The following is a 12,800-nucleotide window of genomic DNA, read 5'->3' on the forward strand; positions in this document are numbered from 1 at the left end:
AAAAAGAAATTTTTTTTCATTAACTAACTGTTAATCTTTGTCCTTGTCTCACAGGGGTTAACTAGCATAATATGGTGCTTAATTTGTATTTGATTGCTTGCTATGGGCATATGTCTTGGTAATTTAGCTTATGAGAATAGTTCCTGGCTTCCAACAGCATTCAGCAGGAGACAACTACTGTCAGGTTGTGGAGTCAAAGGGGATTCTGGCTTCTGTTTACTTGTTTGGTTTTATCTAAAGTACTTTTTCTTCAAAAATTGAGTGAGCACTAACTCTTCCCTTTGCGAGCTGATACTCATAGAATCCTAGAAATGTAGGGCTGGAAGAGACCTTGAGAGATCATCAATTCAAGCCCCCTGCACTGAGGCAGGGTCAAGTATAGCTAGGCCATCTCTGATAGGAGTTTGTCTAACCAGTTCTGAAAAACCTCCAATAATGGGGATTCCACAACCTTCCTCAGTAATACATTCCAGTACTTAACTATCCTAATAGTTAGACAGATTTTCCTAATATCTAACCTAAATCTCCCTTCCTGCAGATTACCCTGATTATTTCTTGCCCTGTCTTCTGTGAATATGGAGAACAACTGATCACCATCCTCTTTGTAACACTCCTTAGCATATTTGAAGACTGTTAGCCAGGTCCTGCTTAGTCTTCAATTTTCAAGACCAACATGCCCAGTTCTTTTAACCTTTCCTCAGGTTTTCTAAACTTTTGATCATTTTTGTTACTCTCTTCTAGACTTTCTCTAGTTTGTCCACACCTTTCCTAAACCGATACACTACTCCGGCAGAGGCCTCACCAGAGACAAGTAGAGTGGAACAATTGCCTCCCATGTCTTAAATATGATACTCCTGAGTGCACTCCAGAATATTATCTTTTTTTCAAAACTACATCCCCTTGTTAGTTCATATTCAATTTGTGATATACTTGAATTCCCAGATCCTTTTCAGCAGTATTGCTGCCTAGCCAGTTATTCCCCATTTTGTATTTGTGCATTTGATTTTTCCTTCCTAAGTGTAGTACTTTGCACTTGTCTTTATTGAATTTCATGTTGTTGATTTCAGGCCAATTTTTCCAATATTACATAAGAATGCCCATATTGGGTCAGACTAATGGTCTATCTAGTCCAGAATCCTGTCTTCTGGCAGTGTCCAGAACTGTACGGGGAGACTTTGGCAAACCAGTAAAGTGCCTAAAACCACTATGGCTTATTGTTAAAAAGCAACCTAGTCAGCAAGCTGTAAATTGGCCATTCAGCAAACTCAGCTTGACCAAGGCAGGAGGGGAGAGGGTTTTGGGGTGCCATGGAAGGGGCAGCTTGACCCCACGTACTTCCTGATGAGAATTGTATTGAAGTTGCTGGTACATGTTAGAAGAGCAGGATGTACCCTCAGGAATGTCTATTGGGGTCTCAAGGCTGCAGGCTCTGGAAAGACCCACACCTGTTTAATCAATAATCAGAAGGAACCTCTTGCTGGAAACTGCTTACTTAACAAGGTTTCTTTAAGGGACATGTCATTCTATTACTAATGTATAAATAAGGGGACTCGTTTGGGGACTCTTCGGGACTGGTCTCTCCCTCTGGATGCATCTTCTGTTCCCCAGCAGCAGACGGGCTGCCACTGTATCACTCGAAAGCCACACTCAGCTTTGGTAATTATCAAGGGTTGGGGGTGTTTTACTAACTTGTTGCGGACATGTGTAAGTGCTTGAGACTAGTAAAGTTTAGCTTTAAGTGAAAGCACTCTTGTGTTGTCCTGTTTGTGCCAGCCATCTATTGGTCAGACGGCCGTGTCTCCCCTGATTTATTTCCTGACACCTTCTCGCACAGAGTAAAGTTACCAAGAGCTTTGGGTTGAAAGAACCCCAGGTAACAGTGCCAGATACTTCAGAGTAAATGAACAGAACAGGGCAATTTTTGAGTGATCGAACCCGTCATCCAGTCCCAGATTCTGGCACTCAGATGTTTAGGGACATCCACAGCATAGGGTTCCACCCCTGACCATCTTGGCTAATAGCCATTGATGGACCTAGCCTCCATGAGCTCATCTTATTCTTTTTTTAACTCAGTTATACTTTTGGCCTGGCAATGAGTTGTTGACTGCATTATGTGAAGAAGTACTTCATTTTGTAAGTTTTAAACCTACTACCTATTAATTTCATTGGGTGACCCCTAGTTCTTATGTTACATGAAGGGGTAAATAACAGTTTCCTGTTAACTTTCTTTTCATTCATTTTCTAGACCTCTAACATATCCTCTCTTAGTCATCTCTTTTCTAAGATGAACAGTCCAGTCTTTTTAATCTCTCCTCAGATAGAAGTTGTTCCAAACCACTAATAATTTTTGTTGCCCTTCTCTGTACCTTTTCTAATTCTAATATATCTTATTTGAGATGGGGCAACCAGAACTGCACACATTATCTGAGGTGTGGGCCTACCATGGATTTACACAGTGGCATTATGATATTTTCTGTCTTATTAGCTATCCCTTTCCTAATGGTTCCTAACATTCTGTTAGCTTTTTTGACAGCTGCTGCACATTGAGCAAATGTTTTTGGAGAAATGTCCATGATGTCTATAAGATCTCTTTCTTAAGTGGTAGCAGTTAAATTAGACCCTGTCATTTTTCATTTATAGTTGGGATTGTTTTCCAATGTGCATTACTTTGCATTTATCAACATTGAATTTCATCTGCCATTTTGTTGCCCAGTCACCCAGTTTTGTGAGATGCCTTTGTAGCTCTTTGCAGTCAGCTCTGGACTTAACTATGTTGAATAATTTTGTATCATCTGCAATTTTTGCCACCTCATTGTTCACCCTCTTTTTCATATAATTTATGAATATGTGAACAGCACAGGTCTCTGTACACAGAGGGACCCTGCTATGTATCTCTCCCTGCTGTGAAAACTGACCATTTCTTCCTACCCTTTGTTTTCTATCACTCTTAGCCCATGTCTTTGCTTAAGAGCCTTTGGTGTGGGACCTTGTCAAAGGCTTTCTGAAAGTCCAAGTACGCTATAGCAACTGGATCACCCTTGTCCACACGCTTGCTGAAACTCTCAAAGAATTTTAATAGATTGGTGAGGCACAATTTCCATTTACAAAAGCTGTGTTGACTGTTCCCCAACATATCATGTTTATCTGTGTGCCTGATAATTCACTCAGAGCAGCCACATTCAGTGAAGTAACACCAGAAGGGAGACCTACCGTTGACAATTATTGAGCCAGATCCTCTGTTGATGTAAAATCAATGAAGCTGTGTTGATTCACACCATCTAAGAATCTAGATAATTGATTTTTATGGCAGAAAACCCTGGAAGCATGAGAGGAAGCTAGGAACCGAATGTCATCTGGGTACATACCAAATTTAACATTTATCATCTGTTTTCAGATATGATGTTAACCTAGAGAATGCTAGGAAAGTTGGAGTAAAAAAATCCATTACCACCTACACATCTTTGGGTTTCACAGAGTTTATTTTATTTGGAGCCTATGCTCTTGCATTTTGGTATGGAACCAAACTCACAGTGGAGGAGAAAGAGAATTATGACATCGGACGTGTGCTAATTGTAAGTACAGCACAGTATAGTCGATTAGCTGAGGCAAACTTTTTTTAAATGGTCTATAAATTAGAGAAAATGCTTTGTTGTTTAAGTACTGCATCAAAGGATCCATAATTTCTACTCAGGCACAAAGTACCCATCAGACTAAATGTTAAAATATGTTTAATATAAATCAACAGAGATGTTGAATCTACATATTTAAGACCTCAAAGTTCCTAAACAAATATCTCATTTGGTCACTGTCATGCTGTCTGGAGTCGTTCACGACCATGAGTGCCTACCTCAGGGCAGGCTGTCAGAAAACAGGGCAGACACCCTAAACTGGTGGTGTGTTCTATAATTAGATTTCACCAAGCCAGTAACAAATATGAATTCCTGGATCACTATACCAGTCTTACCATGGTGTCACAGACAGACTCTCAAATCTATCTTGCCACCCAGACAAACTTGACTTCATGATAAAAGGTCATTTACACCAAAAATCACACCACATTCAGGTTGTTTCCAGTTCCAGAGACTAATCACTTATGCCAGATCAATTGGTATCCTAGATTTTATACCAAAGACAACGCTGGTAGACAATTCTATAGTAAATTAACTAAAGGTTTATTAGCTAAGAAAAGGTAATAAGAGTTATTGAGAGATTAAAGTAGATAAAATATATGTACAGATGAGTAAGTCTATAATTCCAAATGGTAGCAGAGATGTAGTGATGTGCCAGTTTCCCAAAAGTTTCTCAGGGCTACCCAGAATAACTCAGGGAATCTGCATCTCCATGTTCATTTATTCTGCCCTGTAAGAATCCAAACAGTGAAGAGATGAAGGATTTTTCCCTGAATCCATACTCATAGTTTTCTTCCCACAGAAAACAAGCTGACAGGGTCAATACCCATGTGGGCTTTTCCTTTGATGGCAGAGAGTGAGGAATACATTTGGAGTCTTTGACCTTCGATCATCACACACAATGACCACTTGCTTTGAAATTAACACTTTTCTGTTAAGTTCTTCATTTGCATTCCACAGGGCTTCTTTCTCATTTGATGGGTTATTTACTGACAGAGGCAAACACTATGTGAATGTTTGCTACAGCATTATAACAGGATCCAGATAAGTGAAAACAATGCATTAGTTAAAACAATGCATTAACGTCCCATTAGTTTTCATGAAGTTTAAACACCAAATACATTCTTATACATTCAACAATCACTTTGCTCTATAATAATACATAAATGAATTGGCCTGGCTTCCAGCTATGCATCTGTAAGCATTCAGGGAGGTCTGGAGTTTTGGCATGAGCTGGCACCTGGTCTGCCAGTGTCACAGCCATGTGACCATCTTTCTTTTTTTTTTTTAATCCCTGCAAGGGATTATTGTACTTTACCAAAACTTTTAGATTATTTTTCCTTTGGAAAGGAATAAGGCCCTGATCCTGCAAAGACTTAGGTACATGTTTCATTTTATACACTGTGAGTAGCCCCATTTGACTTCTGATGAGAACTTGACGTCAGTGGAACTAGTCACAAGGCATAATGTTAAGTGTGCACTTTGAAGGATTGGGGCCTCAGGAAACTGTGGATTAACTCTCTTTGAGGACGCTGCGGTTTTTAATATTGCAAAGAGATGGAGAGATGTCTAATTTCACTATTTATTCTCTTAATGGGAGTTAATGAACGCAGCAGCAACAAAAAAAAGCTAATCCAACTGTTAAAGGGCATGTGGCTGCACACAATAGCTACATTCACGACTTCCTGTGTCAAATCCAGGGACTGTATAAAAACTGGGTGAGCTGGAAAAATGCAGCCTGAAATTTTTGTTTTGATTTTCTTTTTTAATATATTTTTTTTTTTTAGAAAAGCTCTTACAGAACCACCAGGATTATCATGACACTAAAGAAACTGCAGGTCTGGAACCACTATACGCTAGCTCCTGTTTTTGTTCCCTGTAGGTATTCTTCTCTGTGCTCCTTGGCGCATTCTCTCTCGGACAGGGCTCCCCACACTTGGAGAGTGTTGCCAATGCTCGAGGTGCTGCCTATGAAGTGTACAAGGTTATCAGTAAGGTACTTAATGTCACTTTTCTAGCAGTCTGAAATTTCTGATTTATTTCTCAAAAAATTCAAAAAGTGGATGAACTCCATAGACTCAGACCACTGAAAACAAAAGTAAGACGACATTTCTCTTCATATTAAGGAGACACGAGCCTTAACCAAAGCCCTAAATGAGCTTATTGCAAACTTGGGGGAAATTGAGATCTATAGCTCAACTTTACAGATTGGCGCCCTCGTTCCTGTTAGGTTTGTCACTCCCTCATTCATTTATTTTTTAGAGTAAGTGGTGAAGAGCTAAGTGAAATGACATTGCTCTTTAAAACACAAGTATATGGAGTGGACATGATTTCAGTTCAACTGCTTTTGATTTGGAGATTAACAGTGCTGTTGAAAGCTCTGGTAATACTGTTGCTGGGGAAGAGGGATGCCACACTTTCAGTAACTAACTCTTAGAATTTTGTACAGCAGTTTGTTATATATCTGCAGTCCCAGGTTCATATTAGATTAGAACAAAGGACTGAGTTTTGTCCTCTGTTATGGCCATAAATGCCGATCGGTTTCAGTGAGGTTGTGTGGATATAACAAAGGGCGGAATTTTGCCCAGAGAAACTAAATTAAGGGTGATCAAACTCTGTGTAACCACCTCTGGAGTTAGTTGTTCCTGACCTATTACACTAAGCAAGTCTTTAGGGGACTCGCTCCGAACTACAGCAATGATGGCTACAGAGGCTCAGAACTCTGCTTCCCAGATTGCCTAGAGTCTTGGATGGAGATAGAACAAGCTGGAAGCTACTACCAGAACCAATTAGAAACCAGAACTCAGAGAAAAGGGTTTGGTTTTATTTTTGATTTTGCTGGGAGCAGAGAGATCCTAGGAGGTCCCCTTTAAACTTCCCATTCCTACTCAAAGAGAAGATTTGAACTCTGCTGGTGGTTACTGGGTCATTGAAAAGTGTCAGTCCAACAGAGATCAGCAACGTGGGAAGTGGAGGAGCAATTCCAGGTCAGGCTATTTAGCGCCAGGCTAATTTTCCATTGGACTTCAGACCAGGGAGCCTCAGGATGATGGTATCTTTTTAGGGGTGAAGACTTTGTAATAAATCCCCAGTTTGTTTATTTTGCTTGTGCATTTTAAGCCAACCAACAATTACAGGTAGCATCACTCCTCCAAGAACTGATTCTCAACCCACATTCTGCCTAGGCAGATGCTGGGAGGGAGCTAAGGGATTTGGGCCCATTGTAAATGTTGGGAGATGGATGATTTAAGGTATAGTTGATGTTTTATTATTCTAGTTACTCCTATTCTTTCCTTGTCCCCTATCCCAAAATGCTGTGCAGGGTATACACAAGGATTGCATTTCACTGATATGCAGAATCATCTGAGCTGAAATACAGCAATCAGTGATCAGTTAAACTGCTATGTAGTGTTGCAATGTTTCTTTTACTGTCCTAAACAACTTATCCATCTAAAGCCACAATTGTAAAATCATACAAATGTGTAATACCTTTTCAAAATCTCTCTCCAGCACCGTCTTATAGATAGCAGTGCCAAGGAAGGATACAGACCAGATAAGCTCAAAGGAGAGATTGAATTCAAAAACATCCATTTCAGTTACCCATCTAGACCTGATGTTAAAGTAAGTGATCTTTTTAAATTCATCTTTGCAGTGAAAAGCTGCTGCCATTATCTGTGTGACCAAAAAGAAAACTGATATTTTATCAATTTAATGTGTTTATTTTAATTCAGTTTTTTTTAAAGTGCCCATCCTGTACTCTGGGTATTTATACACCACAGTGTGGTCTTGTTGAAAGAACATTGGGTGAGGACTCAAGAAACCAGGATTCTATTCCCAGCTCTGCCACTGACCTGCAAAGGAACATTTGGCAAGTCACTTCACCTCTCTTCCTCAGTTTCCCCATCTGTAAAATGGGGATAGTAATACTGACCTCCTCTTTAAAGTGTTTGAGATATATGGATGAAATGTACTATGTAAGAGCTAAATGTTATTATATTAGTTACAAAAATACACAACAATGCAGGATGAATGTCCTTCCAAAACTAAAGCTTTGTCTTCATCACCATCAACCACCTTTTCTTCATTTTCACCTGCTGGAAAAAGCAAGGGAGAACAAATGGGGCTTACAGCATAATGTGAAGGCGAGTAAATTTGGCCTCTGGTGAATTGAATCAGAAGCAAATTCTTCGTTCAAGCTCTCTCACCAAGAATGCCTCACCTCCAGCCCTCATGTGGTTAAACCCAGAAAGCTGTTTGTGTCCGTGCTTCAGAAGATCTCAGCTGCTGTGATATCCCATGTGGGGAGAGGTGATCTTGGAGATAGCCAGGACTCAACCTATTTTAAGACCTATTGGTTAAAGCCATTATTCTAAATCACTCCTGACAATGAAATGGAAGCCAGTGCAGATCACAGAGCATGGAGGCAAGATTCTCCCTACAGAAAATGCCCTCTAAGAAACAGACCTCCATGCTCTCCACCCGCTGAACTTTGTGAGGGGAGTCATCTTGTTGTACAGTCCCATGTATGGTACTTTGCAGTAATCCACTATTTCTCTCTGGATTGACATCTGTACCAGAATTGAAAGTTCAGAACCTTCTGGCCAAGTGCAAAAGAGAAACAAAATGCTATTAGCCGCTACTGCTTCCTGCGTGCAAAAGCAGCTGTGGATCCAACAGGTTACAAACTCACCTGAGTGTGCTGCTGTTAGCTCTGCCATTTCTTCTGATGGGTTCCTCCAACCTACAAGCATAAACTCAATCATCTCTGAGGTGAGTCACAGCTGACTTGCCTGCATCAAACCCACCCTGTAACTTGCTGGCTAAGCCAGTCAACTTCTCCAAGCTGGGTCTGATGAAACAGAGACCTAGAGCTATGTTAACTGAATACTGAAGTCAGTGTAGTCTGTAGTGTCTCACTGTCTTCCCCTAATGGTCTTGCATGCAAACTGAGCAGAAAGGTTACAAGACAGAATCCCACATCACTCTACACAAGAGAAACCCTGGGCCGGATGAGCCACACTTTGGGCCTGTGGTTGGAATGGGATGGAGCCATTCAAGAATGATTCCATCCATCCCTTCCAGACTCCACCCTGTTTCAGCAGTGGCTCATTATCAATGGTATCAGAGGTAGCTGGCAAAGCTAAAAGAATCATCCTGGATACCTGGTTCTCATCAATCACCAGCCAGAGATGATCAACAGACCAGATCAAGGCAATGTCCATTTAGTACCTAAATTTGGAATGAACCGGGTCACAGAGAGCTGAAGACTCTAGTTATTGTCAGCGTTACCTTGACATGCCCTTTTCTGCCTTACCTAAAAAGGGAGGTTAGAGCTGGGATGGTCGTGATGAGAAATGATGTTAAAGGGGTGGAGAATGATGCTCTTGCTTGGTCAAGCAAACACCAAAGCTTATCTGCTATTAGCTTACTGGAAAACTGGAGCTCTTCTGGTATAGTATAAGGAGACAAGAACAATATTACTATTGGTTTGATCTTCTATTGAAAAAAAATGTGTAGTCATAAATCAGCCTAAATATCAATATACATAAGAGTTCCCACAGGAGACAAATATTTTGGCCTCTAGTAATATTAGACATTTATAAGATGGGATAAATGGACTGAGGTAAAATGTTCCTAAATGTGAACATTGCAACAAAAGTGTCATTAGTCCATAACTAATCCCTCCCTAGTAAATTGTAGAGATTGTCATACCCTGACTCTTCATTCCATTGGGGATATTAAAACACCCACTTTGTTTTCAGAGCCAAAGAGTTTTTCTTAGGGCAGTCTTTATAGAATAAGAATAGAACAAAGCAAGACTGTTATTAGTAATAAAAACTTTTTCTTGTCATCTTCAAAGTGCTTTACAACCAGGATTGAAACAAAGGACTAAAAGCAGTTCTGGGAGTTCAGTTCACTGTTAGACCAGACCTCTCATTATTGGCTTGATCATGATGTTTTTCTAAACAAACCATTTATTTAAGCAGCTCTGTATTTATTGGACTAACATATAAAGATTATATTTCCAGATTCTCAAGGGCCTGAACCTGAAAGTTCAATCGGGGAAGACAATCGCTCTGGTTGGCTCCAGTGGCTGTGGCAAAAGTACTGCTATTCAGCTGCTACAGAGATTCTATGATCCAGTCCAAGGAGAGGTTAGTTTGGATGAACTGTCGATATTCCTGGCTACTAGGATGAAGATTAATTTCCTGACTAGATTACACCTATACTTTAAAAGGACATTACAAAAAATTGGATTCTTAAAAGAGCAAAAGATATGTAGCATCCAAAGAAATTCTGAATCTGATTTTTCATTACTTGTATGCCATAATGATGAGAATATTGTAAAAACCTAGATATGACTTTACTGATATTAAGGGAAGTCAAAATTTGGATTTAAATATTTAGGGATATCCTTTTTGTTTATCCTGCTCCTTCCATTCCTCTAGTTTGAGGTGATTGTGAAGATATATTTTTAATTTTTCCTAGTCATTTTGTTTCAATGTTATTGCTTTGTTCATGTGAGAAGCTGCTAAACAAATACTTAAGTCAATTATTATTATTATACCATTATAACAACTAATTATTTTAAACATAATACATTTCCTTAAACTCTTCATTTATGCCTTTCCACTCAGATTACCTTAGATGGACGAGATATTCGGACACTTAATATAAAGTGGCTAAGAGAACGTATTGGCCTTGTAAGCCAGGAGCCTATTTTGTTTGCTACAACAATAGCTGAGAACATTCGCTGTGGCAGAGAGGGTATTACTGATTCTGAAATTGAGAAAGCAGCTAAAGAAGCCAATGCTTTTGATTTTATATCCAGACTGCCTGATGTGAGTTGATGTACTTTTGAGCACATTATAACTATGACGAATTCTTTGGTTTCTCTCTCGGTTCTTCTGAATTTTTGTGGCCCAAATTCTCTGCTGGTGCAAATAGATGGTGCTTCACTAGCTTTTCACTGCTCTTTTGTCATTTATTCCAATTGACAATTTGGGCCACAATGTTCTTAATTTACAATACTAACTGTATGTCATGTGGTAACATTTTTTAATAGGGTGGATAAGGAATTTCTATGGACAATGAGAGATTTTTCAATTTACCAGATTGTTTTTATTCTGTTTTCTTCTGCTAGGTATTATCTATCTTTTCCCACTTTCAATATTCCTGTCCTTATTTGTTTTTTAAACTGGGTTGACATTGGCAAACAAAATTGCTTTGATGTGGTCCTGAGTAGTCACTGGTTATTATTGTTAGCCAATCAAATGGCTGGATTCCTTCAGCCAGGTCTAGTTTGTCTGCTTCTTCACTTCAGTTGCTTCTATTTTATAATAATTGAAAAATCTAATTTTAGAGTACATTCTTTAAGCTAAAAGAAAACCATCACGCCACATACTAATTCCTGGCCAACTAGAAGGTGAGACAGAAAAAAAATGTAAATCGATCATTAGAAATTTTAAACTGTCCTCTGCCTCAAAGGGAAAAAAATACTGAATGTAATTGGCCAAGACACTTCTTTTAGAAGTAATTATTCTTAAAGTGTTTATTGGAGCATCCATCATAAAACTTTTAAAAGAGGGAATTTCTGTTTGTGATAGTAACAAGAAGATGGGGGTGGATGTGTAAAAGGATTTCAACTGACCCCTTCTGCAATCTCAATGCTCCTCTGGTTTTCTCAGAAATTTAACACCATGGTGGGGGAAAGGGGAGCTCAGCTGAGCGGAGGGCAGAAACAGCGAATTGCTATTGCCCGTGCCCTGGCAAGGAATCCCAGGATTCTGCTGCTGGATGAAGCCACTTCTGCTCTGGACACTCAGAGTGAATCTATTGTGCAAGCAGCTCTTGATAAGGTAGGAATCCTATTGCTAGAGTTATCAATCAGTATTAAGAAGCACAACAACCATATGCTAAACTTGACATTAAAGGCTATAGCATGCCATCCGTTTTTAAGCACAGCTCTCCACTGATTTCAAGGAGGGCATTGATATCAGTAGGGATGCATTGTCAAAATTTTGGTGTCATGATATTAATCAAAACTCCAAAACCCCTGAGGCCCCACCCCCTCTTCCACCTCTTCCCCTGAGGCCCTGCCTCCATCATTTGCTTCTCTCCCCCACACACACCCCATTGCTTGCTGGACTGTGTCTAGGAGCTTGCTTGTATGTAGGAGGCAGCTCGGCTGAGCAGAGGCTGGTGCGCGTTAATGACCTGGCACTTCTCCCCACCCTGCAGTAACTAAGCTTTTGGTTCAGGTGCCATAGGGTTGCCAGGTCACCAAAAACTGGGCACCTGGAAACCCTAAATGGCACCTAGACACAGAAGCCAAAAAACAGACTGTCTGGATAAAACCCAGACAGGTGGCAACCCTAAAGCAATCACAGGCTCTATTTCTGTTAGCATCATTCCTGATTGCCAAGAAATTTGTGTGTAGACAGAAGTTGTCTTCTTTAATGCTGGCCTCCACCACATCCTGCCGCACATCACAATTCAGTGCTAGTCAATATTTCTTTTTATCGTCAGCATGCCATTCAAACCCTATGAAAACAAAATTATTAACTTCCTCATGGGCTTTTCTATACCTCTCATCACTCTAGTATCTGAGTGCTTCATAAACACTAATGAATTTATCTTCACAACATCCCTGACAGGTAAGGTGGTAGTATTACTCCCATATTACAGAAGGGAAACTGAGGCACGGAGATGTTAATGTTGAAAGTGCATACTACTTTTGGGTGCATGATCTGCGATGCCCAGGACTCAATATTTCATTATACAGCACTAGATATGTTAAAAGCACATCTCCCATTGACTTCAGTTGCAGCCGTGAATTCTCAGCACAGAGACAGGGCTAGAATCCAATTTTCTAGGGCAATATTCAGCTGCTATAACAATGAGACCATCCTTTCTTTTCCTGCAATCCCCTGCCTCATTCACTACACACCTTACAACTTCTGCAACAAATAAGGCGGGTTTCCTGCAGACAAGAGCATCCTTTACTGCATAACTTTGATTCCTTCCATAATCACTGTTCATTCTGCTCTCCCTACTCTTGTTTCCTGTGCCAAGGGCCACAACTCCCGCTGACTATAGGGAGGAGAAATTGTAGGCAAAGTCCTGCTCAGCCCCCACAATCCTGGACTGGAACCTGCTTAGTCACTCTGT

The 12,800-nt window shown here is 40.1% G+C and overlaps 1 protein-coding gene across 1 annotated transcript in view; it reads left to right on the forward strand.

Annotated features, from left to right (window-relative positions):
• Positions 1-12,800, forward strand: part of LOC120396980 (ATP-dependent translocase ABCB1-like) — a 45,945-nt gene that overhangs the window by 4,946 nt on the left and 28,199 nt on the right. The window contains exons 6-11 of the mRNA XM_039522289.1: positions 3,395-3,572; positions 5,512-5,625; positions 7,140-7,250; positions 9,659-9,784; positions 10,268-10,471; positions 11,318-11,488. Coding sequence (XP_039378223.1) covers positions 3,395-3,572; positions 5,512-5,625; positions 7,140-7,250; positions 9,659-9,784; positions 10,268-10,471; positions 11,318-11,488 — 904 coding nt within the window. The remainder of the gene's footprint in view (positions 1-3,394; positions 3,573-5,511; positions 5,626-7,139; positions 7,251-9,658; positions 9,785-10,267; positions 10,472-11,317; positions 11,489-12,800) is intronic.

Source organism: Mauremys reevesii, linkage group 2 (assembly GCF_016161935.1).
Source record: "Mauremys reevesii isolate NIE-2019 linkage group 2, ASM1616193v1, whole genome shotgun sequence".
NCBI classification, from domain to species: domain Eukaryota; kingdom Metazoa; phylum Chordata; order Testudines; family Geoemydidae; genus Mauremys; species Mauremys reevesii.